Source organism: Theropithecus gelada, chromosome 18, assembly GCF_003255815.1.
Source record: "Theropithecus gelada isolate Dixy chromosome 18, Tgel_1.0, whole genome shotgun sequence".
NCBI lineage: Eukaryota > Metazoa > Chordata > Mammalia > Primates > Cercopithecidae > Theropithecus > Theropithecus gelada.
The window spans coordinates 18,555,548-18,576,659 of record NC_037686.1 but is presented as its reverse complement, the minus strand read 5'-3'; the positions used below and the strand labels follow the sequence as shown (position 1 = coordinate 18,576,659).

Here is a 21,112-nt window from a genome sequence, read left to right as displayed (position 1 = left end):
TCTTAACAATACCAAAGAAATTCTGTCGCCCATTTCACTTCCTCGGGCAGGAATGCTCTAGCACAGTGCCGTCTGCTGCCACGGGCAAATGAAAGGTCTGTTTTCCGCTGGCTGTTGTGGCTCACATCTGTAATCCTAGCACTTTGGGAGGCCAAGGTGGGTGGATCACCTGAGGCAGGAGTTTAAGACCAGCCTGGCCAACACAGTGAAATCCCGTCTCTACTAAAAATATAAAAATCAGCTGGGCTTGATGGCGCACACCTGTAATCCCAGTTACTCACTCTGGAGGCTGAGGCAGGAAAATCGTTTGAATTCAGGAAGTGGAGGTTGCAGTGAGCTGAGCAAGATCGTACCATTGCACTCCAGCCTGGGTGACAGTGAAACTCCATCTCAAAAAAAAAAAAAAAAAAGGAAAAAGAGGCCTGTTTTCAGAGTCTAAGCCCTAGTGGGTCAGACGCCACCAGATTGCCCCAGACATCTAAGATAGGAGGATGCAAGTTTAGATCCTGGAATATTTTGCTTCTAACTTTTAAATCAACTAGCTTGTTTGAACTTGAGCAACTAATCTAAATATTGCTGCCTCCGTGTGTTCCTTCTTTGCAAAAGATGGTACTGGCTTTCTCTACTGCTTCCTCTGGACCTTACAAGGGTCATGGTTGTTCGTAAAGTCTTTGGAGTTCTGGGATCTCATAAATGGCGGCTTCCTGTGCATAAGGCACTATCTGGATACAAGGTATGATGGTTTTCTAATGCATTTCCATTTTTACAGGAAACTTTTCTTCCCAGTCAGGTTGATCTTTTAAAAGTTGGTTTGTTTTGTACTCTTGTTGGTTTTTATTTTAAGATATATCTCCAAGAACACAGATGTCTCCTTTACAGTGTGAAAATTGTAAAGAATAGCTCAATGCAATAAAATACTGAGGAGGATGATTGTCCACTGCTGTCTTCAGGGCTCATTCGAATGCCTGCTTCTTAATCTGTGCTTTCAGTGATATCTTCTCACCCATCTGCTCCTAAGCAGGAAGTTTCATCCACCACTGTCCTCTCCAAAATATTCCAAGAAACAAATCTCCTGTGCTAATACCAGGTCTGGCAGTTCAGCTGCAGGCAGTATTGGTCCAAATAGGACAAATGTAACTAAGAACTGGACAGCCCAACGGCCAGAAGAGAATTGGTCTATATTTTCTGAGGACAAATGAATGCCAGTGAATGCCAGATGTCACCTAGGTCCAGGAGGAGTGTTTCTGGCAAATCGCTAGGCCTGGAGCCTATCAACAGGACACATGACCCATTAGGTCTGAGTGTAAACGTGACACTACTGTGACACTACTTCCCTTAACATCTCTTTGCCTTTTCTTTCTTTTTTTTTTTTTTTTTTTTTTTTTTTTTTTGAACGCGGTCTCACTGTGTTGCCTGGGCTGGGATGCAGTGGCATGATCATAGCTCACTGCAGCCTCGAACTCCTGGGCGCAAGTAGTCCTCCTGTTTCATCCTCCTGAGTCACAGACTGTAGGCTGAGACCACCACGCCCAGCTAGTTTTTTAATCTTTTTAAGAAACACTGTCTCACTATGTTGCCCAGGCTGGTCTCGAACTCCTGGCCTCAAGCATCCCTCCTACTTCAGCCTCCAAGTCACTGGGATTGCAGGCATAAGCCACTGTGCTTGGCTCTCTCCTCCCCAACACCTTTAAAAATTTTTATTACCGAATATGTCTTTTGGAAAACTCGGCACTGATTCTGCTTACAAGAGATCGTTACTTTATTTTTAAAGAGCATCACTTTATATCATTGAGACAAATTTTTTTTTCTGTTCTACAGGCGAATCTCAAGCGGCTTTCAGACTAATATTCTAGAACAAGGAAAGATATAAATAAGTAAATGATACTCCAATAAAATGACACTAAGTAAAGAATCTTTCCCAAGTAGGCATTTTGCTTATTAAGCACCATATTTTATTTGCTGTTTTCTCCTGCCAGTGGAGGCAAATAGAAAGCAGTAGTGATTAAAATGTAATCTTCCCGATCAGCTAGAGAAAATGGTGTGATTGTTAAGGAATCTCCCTGGGTTGGCTTTTTTTGCACTCATGCTTTTGGAATGCCTTTCATTTCATGACCAGTTCTCCTTTCTTTCAAAGGCGTTTTGAATTCCAATTCTGACCTTCTAAAATGTTAGCTTTCTTAAGATATTTGAATCTCTATGGCTTATATTTTTTAAAAATCATAGACTAGTAAAAATTCAGAACTGGAAAGAGCATTATAGAGCATCTGGTCCGACTGCATAGATTATAAATGGGAAAGCTGAAGTGAGGGAGAAAAGAATTTGCCAAGGCCACATAGCTCATCGGTGACATGGCTTAGGCTGAAACTTGGTCTCTATGTTGTTGCATCCTCGGGAAAACGTTCTGAGTTTAGGTCCCTTACTCCTTGCCAACACTGTTAGAAGTGCCACAGATACTTTGCTCTAGCCGGGCGCGGTGGCTCAAGCCTGTAATCCCAGCACTTTGGGAGGCTGAGGCGGGCGGATCACGAGGTCAGGAGATCGAGACCATCCTGGCTAACACGGTGAAACCCCGTCTCTACTAAAAAATACAAAAAAACTAGCCGGGCGAGGTGGCGGGCGCCTGTAGTCCCAGCTGCTCGGGAGGCTGAGGCAGGAGAATGGCGTAAACCCAGGAGGCGGAGCTTGCAGTGAGCTGAGATTTGGCCACTGCACTCCAGCCTGGGCGACAGAGCGAGACTTCGTCTCAAAAAAAAAAAAAAAATACTTTGCTCTTTAAAAGGTAATTGGGGCAAAAGTTAGAAGTGTGATCTTTGTAATGTGGAATTACTAAATATAGGTACGTCTTATTTAAAAATAATACACCCTGGATTTATAAAACCCAGAGAAGTGCAGTCTTTGGGGTATTTAAGTATTATTTAGTTCTCAAAGTATTTCAGACATAATTTGATTGAAAAAAAATTTTTCGGCCCACTACACCTCCACCTCCCTGGTTCAAGTGATTCTCTTGCCTCAGCCTCCCGAGTAGCTAGGACTACAGGCATGCACCACCACACCTGGCTAATTTTTGTATTTTTAGTAGAGATGGGATTTCACCATGTTGTCAAGGCTGGTCTTGAACTCCTGGCCTTAAGTGTCCACCTGCCTTGGCCTCCCAAAGTGCTGAGATTCCAGACATGAGCCACCACATCTGGCCAAAAAATTTTTATTTATGTGGGGTCTCTTGTCATCAGGAATTCCCTGTGCATATGACTAATTCTCACATTAAACTTACAGACCCCCTGAGGAGTTCATTTCCACAATGTCCTAGCCTGGCATCAATTAGAGCAACCAGCCAACATTTTCTAAATGAATGAACAAATAAGCAAATGAACTTTTTATGAACACATTTATTATATAGAGTAAGTCATGTACGTATAAACCTATGTATTTTAACTTTTCTTTTTTTAATACAAAAAAGTCAAGCAAATGGGCACTTAAGAATCTCAGAGGAAGCCAGGCACGGTGGCTCACGCCTGTAATCTTAGCACTTTAAGAGGCCGAGGCAGGCGGATTGCCTGAGCTCAGGAGTTCGAAACCAGCCTGGGCAACACAGTGAAACCCTGTCTCTACTAAAATACAAAAAATTAGCTGGGCGTGGTGGCGGGCACCTGTAATCCCAGCTACTTGGGAGGCTGAGGCAAGAGAATTGCTTGAACCCAGGAGGCAGAGGCTGCAGTGAGCCGAGATCGCGCCACTGCACTCCAGCCTGGGCGACAGAGTGAGACTCCATCTCCACAAAAAAAAAGTCTCGGAGGAGGTTCCCAGAGACTCAATTCAGATTAAAAGGAGCACATTTAGCTTTGGATACTCTGCTGAATGAGGACTTTCTATGACCACATCCAAGAAGTTAGTAAGTTTATGATTTATGTAGAGGCCAATACGTCCTGCTAAATGCACATGGAACTGAGAGTTAGGGGAGTGAATAAAGTGCCAATTTTCTGTGGTAGGGGAGGTGTCCACTTCCTGGGCCAGCTGGTCCCCGCCTTGTCTGTGATCACTGACCCTCCTTCTAAGCCTCCAGCCAGTATGTTCACCCCCAAACACAGACAGGGTGAAAGGAACAAGGCAAATCTCTCCCTCCTGCAGGGAATGCCAGAGCATGTATAGCCTAGTAATAAGAGAGTGGCAACCTTATCTGGGTACACAATGGCTAGCATGTAAAATATCACAGTAAATTTATTACTAGATAATTATAGGCTAAGCCACTTGACCTCAGAGTCAACTTCCTTCTCTGAAATGATGATAATACCTAACATTGTGCAGAGGTTTCTGATTTCAGACTTGAAGGCCCCCTCTACGTGTTAGATGCTGTTTCATTGCCAACATTTGGTGTCGTTCGCATCTTCCCCCCACAAGAGTGTGTGCAGGGCGACTTCAGGAAACGCAGGCAGTGTACTTGGATAGCTTTGATCATTTTGCTCTCGCCGTGTTTTAGAGCTGGGAATGGAGGGATCTAGAAGAGGGGGCAGACGACCAGACAGACCCTGAGAGTGTGGGAAGCATAGGCGACTGACCCTGTCTTTCAGGATCAAATGAAATCGTCTTGCTTGTCAGCTGAATACAAGCTTCCTTGACCTGAAGCCCATTTAATACTCAGTTCCGCGCATTTCCTCCCTGGCAAGAAAATTAAGAAAAGAGAAGTATTATCCCTAAGTTTAGTTCCATTCCTGTATTTCTTCATTCTGGCCTCTTAAAAATGTCAAAAATCCCTATTATGAAGGTAAAATATAGCAGTGTGTCAAGAGTATGTACTAAATGATTTGATTGGACAATTGAGCGCTATTTTTTTTCCATTTTTAAAATTCAATAGTAGTAAATATTCAACTCTGTATAGCATAAATAAAAGCAACTAAAAATTTTTGCCTGTAGCATCATCACCCGGTCCTAATGCCTACTAATATTTTGGTGCATTTAATGCTACAATTTTTTATTGTACCTACACACTTTTGCAAAAATGGCCTTTCCCTATAGAACTATTATTACTGAAGCTGCTCTGTCACGTTTAATGCTATGTTTTAGCTTTTTAAAAGTGAACAGTATCTATAGTTGAGCTGTAGAATGTATTTAAATTATTCTCTAGTGTTTTAAGTGTATTTAAAAATATGTAAGAAATCTATTTTAAAAATTAATTCGGCTGTAAGAAACTTGTGAAATTCTATTCAGATGTTATTTTTCTCAAGTTCATTTCCTTTTTGAACTAAAAGCAGAGAAATGTTGGCCAATAGTCATTCTTTTCATGGCCTCAGCTTGGTAATCTAATAAGGGAGCTTCTCAGATACATATTTCACTATGAAAAAGAAAAAAAAAAAGGCATGTTGAGGACACTCACTCTGTATCTGGCAGACAGACTGTGCAGTGAAATAGATAAACAGCAGTAACGCCTTGTCCTGCCCCATAGCAAGAAGGGTAACATTTTACCACTTCAGATTAGGAAAGAACTGCAGATTAATTTAACACAGTCCCTGGTCATTTTGAAACAACTTTGAAGCACCCTATTTTTAATTTGTTTTTAATTCTGTGAAATTACGATTTTAATCTGAAAAGAAAAAGCAATACAGCTCAAGTACCATTTCATGAACCTACTGTAATGATTTCATTCTCTACTTCCTTTCATACACTTTGTCCAAGGCACATAATTAGCATCTTGTCCCATTTTCTTTTTATTTATGTGCACCCCACAATGCAATACTGTGTTACATCAATGCAAAGCACTGCCTTTTTGTTGGGCCTTGCCGCTCAGTGACCTTAAAGTAGTTCCCTGTACTTCTCACTAGGTCTGTAGAAGGCTTGTCTGTCTGTCCATCTGGCTTGTCAAATTTCACTTTATTTGTGCTCAGAGGAAAGAAAGAAACTTCATTTTTTCCTTCTAAATGCCAGACACTCTGTTAGATGTCTTCCCAAGCACTGTCTCATCTACTGCCATCTTTGCCCCTCTGTCGGGTAGGGCAATTTATTCCCGTCTTAGAGATGAGGATACTGGAGTTAGATCAGTTTGGTAACTTCTCAGAGATTGCACAGGGCGGGCGGCTGAGTTCAAACCAGGTCTTCAGATTCCGAAGGAACAGGGCTCTTTCTCCTGTACCCTTACTTAGGGTGCCCTGTATATGTGACTTTGCCAGTTATATGGAGTTTTGAAAATTGTCTTAACTTAGAAAAATGTTTTCCTTTACTGTTTTGGGATGGAAATTTTTATTCAATATATTGTGTACTTTCCAATCTAATTTATTCTGAGGTTTGATCTTTGGATGACTTAATTTTAGGTGATTTTAGCAACTAGCTACTGTCCTGTGAGCTAGAAAACCAATAATCCCACTTCTTATAATGATTAAGAATAAGTAACACAAAGAAATGATAAATGGTTGAAGTGATGGATATCCTAGTTACTCTGATCTGAGCATTGTATACATATATGGAATTAACACTCTGTACCTCATAAATATGTACAATTAAGTGTCAATTAAAAATAAAATTTTAAAAATTTTATTACATTCTTAAAAAAGAGTAAGTAGTCTCTATGAATTTGAAGGGGGCTCCTATGAATAAAGTGACTAGAAAGCTTGACATCAAATTTTGATACTCAGGAGACTCTTTTGGGCTAATTCTTTGTTGTTTCCCAAATGGTCAAGATTGACAGAAACTGTTCTCTAAATTATGCATACAGTACTCATCAATTTTGAATCACTGCTGCGTTTTGTTTTGTTTTGTTTTGTTTTTCTTAAGTGAAATTACCAGAAAGATTATTTTCTTTCTCTTCAGGCTCATTCTGCTATTTAGTTTTTTGTTTTTGTTTTTTTTTTTTTTTGAGACGGAGTCTCGCTCTGTCGCCCGGGCTGGAGTGCAGTGGCCGGATCTCAGCTCACTGCAAGCTCCGCCTCCCGGGTTTACGCCATTCTCCTGCCTCAGCCTCCCAAGTAACTGGGACTACAGGCGCCCGCCATCTCGCCCGGCTAGTTTTTTGTATTTTTTAGTAGAGACGGGGTTTCACCGTGTTCACCAGGATGGTCTCGATCTTCTGACCTCGTGATCCACCCGTCTCGGCCTCCCAAAGTGCTGGGATTACAGGCTTGAGCCACCGCGCCCGGCTCTGCTATTTAGTTAAAGTCAATGGAGAACATAGAGTTTGGCAGGTGATAGGTGCCCAATAAATAGCACTTGAATGAATGAAGAAACCAGTGAGGCCTCTTTCAAAATACGTTGACGTTATGGTTGAGAGTCTTGCTATACAATTAAGTAGCTATGGTCAGTAAAGTGATGTTTTCTTGTAAGAACCTTTATTGAGAGTCCAATGATTATGTCATTCTTGAAACAACACTCCCAAGGCAACTACAGATTTCCGTCCCAGGAAGCAAGATCCTTGCCTGAGACACTTTTGATTACCCTTGTCAGACTATCAGAGTTAATCAGAACATTCCCATATCCAAGTATGCCATATAATACAGATGGTGGGTGTGTATGTGTGTGTGTGTGTGTGTGAGAGAGAGAGAGAGAGGGAGAGAGAGAGAAATATATTTAAATCGAGGTTGAAATTTGTGGAAAAGTTATGATCTGTATTAAATTCTTTCACTGCTCTACTGAATGTTATGAATTAAAATGTCAGAGAGTGTGGGTATTTTACCACTTACATGCTTTTCTGGAGCTATCACTAAGAAGCCTGTTTCTTTCTCCAGTGAAGGAGGTAATATGGTCAAACTCAATAGTGAAACGTGACATAAGACAGGGACATACATTCTTAACAAATAAAGTCATTAAAACTTTCAGTTTAAACTTCAGCTCATTTGTTCAAGGCAGTACCCCTAGGGCTCCCGTTTGAACAGCACACAGCTAGGTTAGAAGGCAGATTTTTCATTTGCTTCTTTTGAAAGATACCTGAAGTCAAATCCCTTGAAGGATTTTACTACCAAAAAAATCATTGTTCCTCTGTTGGGTAGGTGAGATGGATGATGAAGCTATAGGAAGGAGCTGGGAAATGGAAATGTTAAAGATGCACTGATCAGCACGCCTGGAAAATCTGTACAGGACAGATATGGGAAAGGAGGAATTAGAAATAGAATTCCTAAGGGCTGGTTCAGGTCAGAGTATATTTTAGTCAGATTTGGTGAATTCTATCAAAGGAAATAATAAGCACTTTTTTTGGCTTTAAAAAAAGTGTTATTTCACAGAAATTTAAGTAAGTATTTCAGCAGTAAAGTGTTCTAATTGGAGGATTTTTTCCCAAGATTATTTTCAGTTTATCTTATTTTTATTTAATAGAACTTAAAGTGAACGAATCCTCCGCGTGCATATGTATACAACTGTGTCACCACTGAGATCGAGATGTGCAGCTTTGCTGGTCACTCCCTCTTCCAGCCACTACTCCCAAAGGTGGCCGTTGTTCTGATCTTTGTCATCGTCCTGCCTGCCTGTCACTTCATGTAAATACAATCATACAGTACGTGCCCTTTTGTTCCTGACACCTTTTCTTCAGTGCTCTACCAAATCCATAGGGCATCATTCTTTTTTTTAAAAAAAGCATAGTGTCAGTAAAGAAGGGAGAAATACTGTTAGAAAGGGAGAGGGAAATGAATGTGTGTGTGAGGGGTCATAAGGCATTTGATCACTTGAGGCCAGGAGTTCAAGACCAGCCTGGATAAACATAGCGAGTCCCCATCTCTACAAAAAAAGAAAAAAAAATTTTTTTTAATTAGCCAAGTGTAGTGGCACATACCTGTAATCCCACCTACTTGGGAAAATGAGGCAGGAGAATCACTTGACCCCAGGAGCTCAAGGCTTCAGTGAGCCCTGATAGCACCACTCCATTCCAGCCTTGGCAACAGAGTGAGACCCTGTCTCTAAGAAATAAGAATAAATTGTATTCAGTTCTAAAATACCCCTGCTTCTCCATCACAGGAGTGGGAAATTCAAGTCGGTCATGATTTGGGCTTCCAAATATTAAGAAAAATTCTAGCAAAGTTTACTTCTACCCAAAGTTACTACACTGTCCAAAATGATAGCAACTAGCCACAGGTAGCTATCTAAATTAAAATTTATTATTATTATTATTATTATTAGTGAGACAGAGTTTTGCTGTGTTGCCTAGGCTGGAGTACGGTGGTGCAATCTTGGCTCAATGAAACCTCCATCTCCCATGTTCAAGCAATTCTCCTGCCTCAGCCTCACGAGTAACTGGGATTACAGGCACCTGCCACCACACCCGGCTAATTTTTGTATTGTTTTTGTTTTTGTTTTTTTTTGAGACGGAGTCTCGCTCTGTCGCCCAGGCTGGAGTGCAGTGGCCGGATCTCAGCTCACTGCAAGCTCCACCTCCCGGGTTTACGCCATTCTCCTGCCTCAGCCTCCCGAGTAGCTGGGACTACAGGCGCCCGCCCCCTCGCCCGGCTAGCTTTTTTGTATTTTTTAGTAGAGACGGGGTTTCACCGTGTTAGCCAGGATGGTCTCGATCTCCTGACCTCGTGATCCGCCCGTCTCGGCCTCCCAAAGTGCTGAGATTACAGGCTTGAGCCACCGTGCCTGGCCAATTTTTGTATTTTTAATAGAGATGAGGTTTTGCCATGTTGGCCAGGCTGGGCTCAAACTCCTGACCTCAGGTGGTCTGCCCACCTTGGCCTCCCAAAGTGCTGGAATTACAGGCGTGAGCCACCACGGCTGGCCTAAATTAAAAGTTAAATTAACTAAAATAAAGATTCAGTCTCACTATGACACCCACTTGTGGCTGGTGGTGACCGTATTGAACTGTGTAGGTCCAGAGCATCTCCTCCACTGCAGAAAGTTCTGTGGACAGCTCTGTTTAGAATGTGGGGTCTTAGCTCCCTACCTTTCCACCTCTTCTTCTCCAAACACAAGGATGTTATTATGGTGGGCTTCATTTATTTTTTCATTGTAAATTATCATGTAATTCTGTGGTTCTCAGACCACAGATCACCATACAAGCTTCTGTCTCCCACATTATCCCTCAACCTGGGAGAAAAAAATAAGTGGTTGTGACACTATGCTGAACTTTTAATTTCTGGAAGGTACCATGCCCTCTCCCACTTTGGAGCCTAGGGAATACCACTTGGGACTCTCCTTCCTACCTCCCAGTGTTTGTTAAGTTCTCAGTTCTCAGTCTCTAGGGATCCTTCCCCATCCTTCCAGCCCCCACCCTGGGTTAAATGTCCCCTCCATCAGCTGCTGTAGTAGCCCGGCCTTCCTCTGTCCTGATTGCAGTCGCATGTTTCATGGGCTCTCTTCTACTGAACAGCAGGACTGGTGAGGCCAGAGACCAGCCTGTTTTGTTTACTCTTGTTCACTTATCATTTGGAACAATGCCTGGCACTCAAGAGATGTTAATAAATGTCATGGGCTGGGCGCAGTGGCTCACACTTATAATCTCAGCACTTTGGGAGGCCGAGGCGGGCTGATCGCCTGAGCTCAAGAGCTGGAGACCAGCCTGGGCAACATGGTGAAACCCCATTTATACTAAAAACATGAAAAAAATAAATTAGCCAGGTGTGGTGGTGCACTCCTGTAGTCCCAGCTACTTAGGAAGCTGAGGCATGAAAATTGCTTGAACCTGGGAGGCAGAAGCTGCACCAAACTGAGATCATGCCACTGCACTCCAGCCTGAGTGACAGAGGTGAGACCCTGTCTCAAAATAATAATAATAAAATGTCATGGTCCAGGCCTGGTGGCTCATTCCTATAATTCCAGCACTTTGGGAGGCCTAGGTGGGAAGATCAGTTGAGGCCAGGAGTTTAAGACCAGCCTGAGCAACATAGCAAGACCCCGTGTCTACAAAAAAATGTTTTTAGTTGGCCAGGTGTGGTGGTGCACACCTGTAGACCGAGCTACTGGGAAGACTGAGACGAGAAGATCACTTGAGCCCAGGAGCTCAAGGCTGTAGTGAGCTATGATTGTGCCAGTGCACTCCAGCCTGGGCAAGAGAGTGAAACCCTGTCTCTAAAAAATAAAAATAAGTGAAAATGTTTTGAAGGAGAGTACAATGGGCTGCACAGGGGAGGAGCAGTAATCAAGTAGCTTCGTGTTAGGACAGGGTTCGTCTCCCGGATTCTTCCTCTGTATTCCAGAAGGAGTTTTAGCACAGAGCGCTCTGCCTGAGCAATGCACAGAAATCGAAATAGTCTCTAGCACTCTGAGTTGTTTATTCAGCAGTGTGATGGCGCATCCAAGTCACTTGCACTCTTTCTGGTTAAAGGTTATGGTTTTCCTTTCTCTAGAAGTAATCCTGAAAGACATACACAAACTAAGATGATGATGGGAAGGTAGAGTTGAGGACGATGATGGAACGACAGAAGGCTCTGCTGCATCTCAGCGGGCAGCCATTCTTGGCATCCCTGGCCAAGGCCCCCTAAGCCAAACAACCTTGCAGGGAAGCAGCTGTGTAACAGGAAGGATTCCTTATCAAGACAGGTGGCAGAAATCCCACTTCAAACTCGCTTTACAAATACAGAAATTTATTTTCCCAAGTCACAGAAAATCTAGAGGTGGGAGGCTGAGAGATGGCTGATGCAGTGTGTCCACAATGTCAGCAAGGACCTGGCTTCCTTCCAGCTCTCAGCTCTGCCATCCTGGGCATTGGCTTCATCCTTAAACTGGCAGGGAGATGGCAGCTGCAGGTAGCAGCGTCCCATCCTGGACTTCAGTGTCGATCTAGGTAAAGTTGAGAAAGTGTCAGCTCCAGCTACTGGCCAAGGAAAGAGGTTGCCACAACTGTGTTAGATGAAGCATCTGGAGTCAATGGGATAGATACTGAGCATCAACTCCAACGTCTATTACAAGTGCCCAGACTCTCAGCCCCAAATATCCTCCCCTAACACCAGTCTGAGGATTTTAAAAGTTCTCATATATCAGGTACAGTGGCTCACACCTGTAATCCCAGTGACTTGGGAGGCTGAAGCAGGAGGATTGCTTGAGGGCAGGAGTTCAAGGCCAGCCTGGGCTACACAGTGAGACCCCTGTCTCTAAAAACGTTAAAAATAAAAAATTAGGCCTGATGTGGTGGCTCATGCCTGTAATCCTAACACTTTGGAGGCCGAGGCAGAAGGATCACTTTGAGCTCACGAGTTCAAGACCAGTCTGGGCAACATGGCAAAAACCTGTCTCTACTAAAAATATAAAAATTAGCTGGGCATTAGTGGCCTGTGCCTGTAGTGTCAGCTACTCAGGAGGCTAAGGCTGGAGAATCGCTTGAACCTGGGAAGTGGAGGTTGCGATGAACTGAAATGGCACCAACCTGGGTGACAGAGTGAGATACTATCTCAATAATAATAATAATAGCCAGGTGTGGTGGCACGTACCTGTAGTACCAGTTACTTGGGAAGCTGAGGTGGGGGAATCGCTTGATCTCAGAAGTTTGAGGCTGCAGTGAGCAGCTTTGATCACACCACTGCACTCCAGCCTGGGCAACGGAGAGAGACTCTGTCTCTTAAAAAAAAGTTCTTACAATCTGCCCCATATGGAAAATACCAAGTGAAGTGAAAAGCCCTGACTGGGTTAACTAATATCAGTTAATGCCTTAGAAATGAACATAGCCAGAGCAACCCTGCAGAAAGAGGAGAACATCCAGGATGGGGAGATCCAGCCTAGGAGAACCAAGAGGGCTCACCAAAGGAGGGCAGTTCTAATCCTCGCCCTTAAGGGTCAATACCCACCCCACCCCACCCCCACCCTGAGCTGAAGAAACACTAGTTTAATTTTAAATTTAGCAATATCCATTGCATTTATGACTTACAATGTAAATGGTATATATTCTGAGAAATCTGGAATGCTTCAACCAATCAGTTACGCTTTCATTTTTCTCTCTATATAGACCTGGCAGTGTTAGAGCCGTGCTGAATGAGGTCACAGTCTAACGACAATATTAACCCTGCAAATCTGTTCATTTTCGCCTGAGCACCCTCAGGCAGGATAGAGAATGTGTCCAATTGAAAAACTATTACAGACTCTGCCGCACTGTGATGGGCTAAAATGTAACGGGGAGGGAGGTGTGCGTGGGCCTGTATGTGTGCGCGTGTGCGTGTGTGTGTCTGTCCCAGGGAATCATTTTCTAAAAGGAAGTCAGTATGTATCTGTTAAAAGTGGAGGTTGTATGATAGCATTTTTAAAGGAAAAATGTGTTTTCTGTCATCCAGATTTTAAAATGCTACTTTTAGTATTTCTGAACCTTACCTGTTTTATGTTTACTACCAACTGTCTTGGTTTTTAAATTTTTTTCCAATACCCAATACCCCTTTAACTCTCCTTCTTTGTGTGTTACAAACATCCTGTTGTGTTTTTCAATATCTATTTTGCATTGTTAAAAATATCTAGAAACATATAAAGAATAATGTAGTAAACACCCTTGAGCCGACCAGCTGATTTAAGAACTAAAACATTAACTCTTTTTCTATAACTGTTCCTAGGCTCTGTTAATTCAGCATGTAGAAACACATAACACAGATGGTAAACATTTTGTGTAAAGGCCCAGTCACCACCCCATTCACAGTAGATGTTGAGTTTCAGAAAGCATGTGCATTCACAGTCTTGCTTGGACATGTGGTTAATGCTAAGTGGTCTAACAGTTGTGCCCCAGGTAACTCCTGAAGCTGTTCCAGATCATAAAATCTATGATGTTTTGCAAATTTATATTTTATCATGCTGTGTTTTATGCAGAAAAGCTAGATGACTTCCCCTTTGTGGTCTCCATCAAAGGCATTTTTCAAAATCCCTGGCTTTGCCATACATTGTTTGCATGTTTGAAAGCAATCTTTGGCTGAATTAGAAATCTGAGAGTATACGTGTGTCATTGGTGTTACAGAATTCGTGCATAAATGCTATTTTAGCTTATTCTTCAGTTAGATACTCTAAATGTTTGACCCCTTCATTGAATACCAGAGACCTATCTTTACTTGTCTGTGGTTTGGGCTCTAATTTAAAAGCAAACAACCATGTTTTGATAGCATTTGAAATATTTATATTGTATCCATGGAAAGGATGTAATAATTTATTTTCTCAAGAGTATAGTTTCTGCCCGGGTGAGGTGGTTCACGCCTGTAATCCTAGCACTTTGGGAGGCTGAGATGAGCAGGTCACCTGAGCCCAGGAGGTCAAGATCAGCATGGGCGACATGGAGAAACCCTGTTTCTACAACAAACATAAAAATTAGCTGGGCGTAGTGGCAGGTGCCTGTAGTCCCAGCTACTAGGGAGGCTGAGGCGGGAGGGTTGCTTGAGCCTAGGAGGTTGAGGCTGCAGTGAACCATGATCACACCACTGCACTCCAGCCTGGGGACCCTGTCTCAAAAAAAAAAAAAAAAAAAAAAAAAAGGTACAATTTCTTAAACATGTTCTTGCTGCCAGCAGGTGATATCCTCATTCTGGTCTGTTTGCTCACATTGCCCCTTCGCTTGTGCGACCGCACATCCACATCTGCCTCAGTTACACTTTGGGAACTTGATTTCTTCAAGAAGTCAGGCATACAGAAGAGCAGTTCGCTTGTGGTCCATGAGCAAGCACATATGTATCATTTGAGGGTATATTGACTGATAAATTTGTCGTACCTCTTTGCGAGGTTGCTTTGAGTATGTGAGCTGATGGCTAGACCAGTATGCTCTCTTTTTCCTGATGTGAAAAAGTTTAAGAAAACAGTTTGTAGAACACAGGTGTCAGAGGTCTGTTTGATTCCAAGTGCATAGCAATGAGGAAGTTTTCAAAGAGAGGGCTAACTCATATGCATTTTATTTAGATATGTATTGTTTGAAGGGTTTGATTGTTGTTTTATTTGGAATGAATAGACTTTTCATATCATACTAGTTGCGATTTGTCAATTGATAAATGCAAGAATTTGTTAGTATAATAAGCCTTCCTAGTCCTCAGAGTTATTTGAAGTGAACATTAGTTCAGCTCCTTATTTCTGAGCATGTGAAGATTTCCTTTTCTTTAATACAGAATTTGTTTTTCTGATACTCATGATAACAAAAGCAAGAGCTTGCCGGTTTTTCAGGTTTTATTACTGAATGAGTATCGTTAATCACTTGTTCATTCCTTATGCTATATGTATTTCCTATCTTTCTGCTGTAAAGAGAAAAAGTGTCTAAACTTGCTTATCTCTCTGTAGGACAGTCGGCCCAATATGTCAAGACCTCTGATCACTAGATCCCCTGCATCTCCACTGAACAACCAAGGCATCCCTACTCCAGCACAACTCACAAAATCCAATGCGCCTGTCCACATTGATGTGGGCGGCCACATGTACACCAGCAGCCTGGCCACCCTCACCAAATACCCTGAATCCAGGTAATCTGAAAAACTGAAAAATCAGACTCTGACGTGCATGTATTTGATAACCTAACTGTTTTTCCTTTGACAAGCATAGCAGCGTAGCCTCGTGGAGGCAGGGGGCAGGACGTGAAAGTGTGTGAGCCACCCTGCTGCCTAGGCTGGATGTCTTCGAATCAGGATTGGACCCGCAGCTTAGTCGAGTCCATGTAAAAATGTCACAGGAGAATGGAATACTGTGATATTTTGCTCTACAATGATATTCATACTTCTCAATGTAGTACAAAAAAGATGGTGATTTCTCCCCAACACCTTCGTTCCTTCCTTCTTTAAAAACATGCTTTCTTATAGGTTCTGATAATTTTATAGGAAATGAGTTGGTTCATCAACTTGTGGACTAGAAAAAAAAAAAAAGAGATTCTCAGCAGTGAGGCGTTATATTTAGATCTGTATGCAAAAATCCATGAAGCCAAAATAGTATAGTTTTAAAAAAAGGGCAGGCCACGGAACTTACGAACTTAAGGTAGATAAATAAATATACAAATTGTTTAAAGATAAAGGGTGATTTACAAATAGGCAGTATACATTTATGTTTATGACTTATCTCCTCCCATGCCCCTGCCCACCCATTTCTTTATTATTATTATTGTTGTTGTTGTTGTTGTTATTATTATTTTGCAGCCAGGGTCTTGTTCTGTCGCCCAGGCTGGAGTGCAGTGGTGCAAACATGATTCATTGCAGCCTTGACCTTCTGGGCTTAAGTGACCCTTCCACCTCAGCCTTCCCGGGAGCTGAGACCATAGGTGCATGCCCCCATGCCCACCTAATTTTTTTTTTTATTTTTTGTAGAGACAGGGACAGACTATGTTGCCAAGGCTAGTCTTGAACTCCTGGCCTCAGCAATTCTTCCATCTCAGCCTCCGAAAGTGCTGGGACTATAGGTGTGAGCCATTGCACCTGGCTAATTTTTTTAAATTTTTTGTAGAGACGGGGTTGCACTATGTTGCCTAGACTGGTCTCGAACTCCTGGCCTCAGGCAATTCTTCTACCTTGGCCGTGGCCAAAGTGCTGGGATTACAGGTGTGAGCCACTGCACCTGGCCCCAACCACCCATTCTAAAGGAGTTTCAAAGAAATAATTTCCTTTCTACCCTGGGACAACCCTCCTGGCTCTGCCCCAGATGTGGGGGCTATGCCCAGATCCTGTAAGGGAAGCTTTTTGCTGGTGGATAGGGGAGGAGGCGTGCACTCATGTGGGGTAATGTCAGGAAACAGGGTGGTTCTCTGTTTCTGATGAAGCCCTTGAGCTTCAGAAGGGCACATTTTAAAGAATATCTTATGAAGTGACAGATAACAGATAGCTTGCAGTCTAAGTAGACAGCACTGACATAAAAGTCACTGTCACCTTGCATACTACATGAAGGCCGACTTTTTTGATTTTGTTTTAAAATCTCACTCCATTACTTGATAATTGATGAAAGAATGTGAAGGTTGAAAAGAAGAAAGATGAAATGTTTTCTCTCTTAATTTCCAGATTTAATTTCTTCAATAGAAATGCTTTAAATAAAATAGATTTCCATTGGTTCAATTATCCAAAAGACTATATACTTTAAAATGAAATGATCGTATTAGTCATCTATGACTATTATTTAGTCACTACCTTCCCTAAGTATATTGGAATAGGGACTACAAAAAATCATTTTATAATAATGGCTTTATTTTTCAAGTATTGTGTTATATAAGTAGTGTTCTTTTTGAAAATGCCTATTTCCATTCCTTCCAACCCTCTGTGAATACCACCATCAACTACAGAAAATCACAGCTGCCTCTTTAAATGAACACTTAATTCTAGGGTTTAAGTCACAAAATGCATATTAAGAGACAAAAAGCAAACCTTAAACTGTAGCAAGATTTACTGGTCTGATCTGATGGCCTTTTGCTTCAGTTTTTTAAAATTAAACCTTGAGACAGGAGGGAAGTTAATAAAAACTACATTTTCTGTGACTTAAGCAATTGGTTTTCTTCTATGTTCGTTGTAACTAGGTGGGTCTCCTTCCACTGACTCATTCCCCCCAGGGTTTAGCCCCTAGGAAGCTCCCTAGTATCACTTGGTGGGCTGGCCAAAGTAGAAGATAGAGGGAGAGAGGCTCTATTCGTTCAGTTCCTGTCTCTCAAATAATTTGTTACTTTCATTATTCTGTCGCTATATATTATGAGGTAAAGACTTCATATAGTGTCCCATTTGGAGATTCTTTCTCAGTCCATCTTTCCATGGATATTTCTAAGAGTCTACTTTTGTTCCTTCTTATCCACACCCTGAAACGTGCATCAAATAGCATGGATCTCATCACTTTCTTTACCTGCGCTGTGTCATACAGTAGTCAGTAGCCACGTACAGCTATTGAGCGCTTTAAATATGGCCAATCCAAATTGAAATATCGTCTAAGTGTGAAATATACACTGATTTTTAAAGACTTAGTACCAAAAAAATGTAAACTCATAATTTTTATGTTGATTTCATGTTGAAATGATAATATGTTGAGTTAAATACAACATATTATTAAAATTAATTTCACTCGTTTCTTTTGATTTTTTTAACGTGGCTACTAGAAAATGTAAAATTCCATGTGTCTTGCTTTTTATTTCTGTTGGACAGCGCTGAACTATGAAACAGATGTTTTTATGAAAGCATCTCACTAAACCTCCCCCTCCCCCAACCTGATACTGAAATACATCAAAAAGTGAATGTCTCTTTCACCAATGTGATTAGAAAAGATAGAATTGTTGATCTTCCTTTCCTAGACTTTCCCTCTGCTTTCTGTCACCAGTGAGTCCTAGGATCACGGGAGCAACAGCAAAAATAATTTGTGATTCATTAGTTCTAGGATTGGATGCTGGCAAATGGCGAACAGTTCTTTGGCTATGGAAAGGTCTAATATCTGAACACCTGTCGTCTCTCATGTAAAATAGGCACAAATAGGTCTCCTTGCAAGGTTATTGGGAGGATTAAATGTGATTATGAAAAGCACACCATGGCCCTGTGCCCAACACATAATATTGTCTTCATACTTAATCTTCTGCCAAACCCAGGAATTGTTTCTTTTCAAAATGTCTTTCAAATTCCAAATATTTTCCATTTCTTGCTTTCCTAGCCATGGAAACAGCTTTACATCTGGATTCTTGCCTGGATGACTCCCATCTCGGGGGACTCCTGGCCTGCACCTTCTCCTCCTTTATCTTAAATAGCCAAGCCAGTCACAAGTTCCGAGACATCCTTATCATTAGGAGATATCTTTAAGAATTTGTCAAGACTCTTTGAAACAAGCCTTACAAGGTAACCTCTGTTTCAGCTGCTATTACTAAAGCAAATGACACTGCTCAGGTAACACTGGTTTTGCTGTTGAATTGACCACCGGGTATTGCTTTGTTTCCTCTTGGGTTTTGAAGGGCGTATTTTTGTAGGTAATTAAATGTTCATTTCAAAGCAACATCCAATTTAACGGGACCCATACACAAATTTTAGTAATCAAAGATACAGAGAACTAGTTCTTCATGCTTTTCCCATAGGCATCAGGTGCTCCTTCCAATTACTGGGAAAATCTCTTGCATATTATTAACCTCTCTTGGATAAATCCAAGGACATTAGGTTGCCCATGGCCATGGAATCACAAATAACTCCAATTAGTTTTGTAGATTCTGGGGTGCGTCAAACCCTTCCTACCCTATGGGACCATTCTCTGCTCCAGCCTCTTGGATTCCCTGGTTCCACTCTCACCTACCTCTTCCTTAGTGTCACGCAGAGGATAGGAGGGCTTTTCCTAGATTTCAAGGGAAAGACTTGTAGTTTAAAACTACTAATTTGTATGTAACAAGTGACCATAAAAGATGTAATATTATCTTTCTACAATTTCAGAGGTCCTGCAAAGAACCTTTACTCCATTTTGAAATGTTGTAGGTGTTTTTAAAATTCTGTCTCTACTTAACCTGCCCTCTTGGCTAAAGAGCACCCTTAGAACTTTGTCCCCCAAAAAGTAGTATGGTGGACTATATAGCTAAACATTAGAAGCACCTGGGAAGCATTAAAAAGCCATGCAAGGCCCTGCTCCAGACCAATAAATAGGAACCTCTGCAGTTTTCCAAAGAGGTCTTGATTTTCACCATCTGGCTCTGAATGGCACCAAGATGTATGATCCCTTCTAGAGAATGGAGGGCTCTTCCTCAATGAATATTTCATGTATCTCATAATGGCCATTTCACCAAAAGAAAATAGCTTTCAATCTTCATTTCTCTAATTACCAAGGTTACCAGTGGTTCCTGTGTGTGTGTGTGTGTGTGTGTGTGTGCGCGTGCGGGCGTGCTTTTTTTTTTAGCTTGTAAACCCTGAGTAATGATTCAGTGAGTAAATTGACTTTTACACCTCACGGTTAACCACTCATGTTGTTATTCATTTCCATCATCAGGTGTTTTTTTTAGCTAAAGGGACTAAAGTTTTCAAATTAACTGAAGTATTACATAGTAATGTACTTTGTCTTAACCAATGTGTATGTAAGATGCAAAATAGCTCTTTAGGAGGTGTTTCTGAGACAGAGGTTAATCTCCACCATCTCAGTGGTAAACACTGATTCCTTTCAGAGGATCCTAAGAGTCTCCAATTCTCACTGCCATTTTGAATTGTAATCCCCAAGAAAAACACCCAATTCAGATCTGCAATAATTTCACTTTAAATAAGTATGTTTTAAGTCAAGAAAAATAGATCACCATCAAAAAAGGATTATAAATGGACAAAGAAGATAGAACATATTTTATTAATAGTTTGTTAGCTTGATTTATAGCTTGTAAATATCTAGAAGTATGCAAAGTAGACCCTCTACTCGCACTGTTGCCCTGGACTCTGAAAATTTTAAGAACAGACCTGATTATATCTTAGTCAAAAATCCAAGGTACCCTTTATTAACATCATTGGTAATAAAAGATCTAGGTAACTAAGTAATTTTTCATAAGTAATTAATATTGGTACCATATTATATGGCCTCTTTAAGATCTGCTGTGACACTGAAATATCCTCTTAGCCACATGCATAATATTGAAAATACATTCTATTTCTGCTTTAAAAGAAGACACAAGTCTGATTTCAAAGTTAGGTCTATTCATTCTCTACTATCACCTCCAACAAAAACAATCTTAATAGCAGCTGTATTGATGGTTATTCAGATGTGGATAACCATTTTTAAAACCAAGAAGTAGACTGATACTACTAATTCGTTGAACCTATCAAGTGGTAATAAGACAGGGGTCTTAGCTAAAAGCACTGATTGTCAACCAGTGACCTGGAGGTAAAAGGCGAGATCTCATGTTTCAGTCCCCTGAGCCATCCAACCTGACTGCTTGACAAAGCTTTTGTATATTTTAAACCCAGTACATGAGTTAACTCCCACATAAGTAGATTATGTTAAATTGGTCTCTTCTAAATAGCAGTAGAGTTACTAAGCACGCTGGCATATGTAGGTAATTGCAAAACACAAGAGACTCTACTTTCAGCCTTGCAGCCGACACCCATGGCCACCCAGGGGTGTGTGTATTTGGAGCTTTAGAATGGAGATGCCAAACATGTGTGTCCTGCCAGCAGCAATCCAGCTTTTGGCGTGCGTCACTCTCGGATGTGTTAGCCATTACCGGATTGCTTATGTGGAGCTACACCAAAAGGAAAACCAGACAACTGCAACACTAAGGGACTGGTGCATACGTTCAGAGGATAATTGCATTCAAATATTTGGCTTTCTGTGTAATTGTTGTATGCCAGCCTAGGGAGTTTGCTGTAATCCT

General features: G+C 41.5%; 1 protein-coding gene across 2 annotated transcripts in view; it reads left to right on the top strand.

Annotated features, from left to right (window-relative positions):
* KCTD1 (potassium channel tetramerization domain containing 1) overlaps nucleotides 1–21,112 on the top strand; it is a 96,753-nt gene that overhangs the window by 34,278 nt on the left and 41,363 nt on the right. For both annotated transcript variants that reach the window (XM_025365656.1, XM_025365655.1), the window contains exon 2: nucleotides 15,130–15,308. In XM_025365656.1, the coding sequence (XP_025221441.1) occupies nucleotides 15,145–15,308 (164 nt within the window). In that variant the 5' untranslated portion in view covers nucleotides 15,130–15,144. The remainder of the gene's footprint in view (nucleotides 1–15,129; nucleotides 15,309–21,112) is intronic.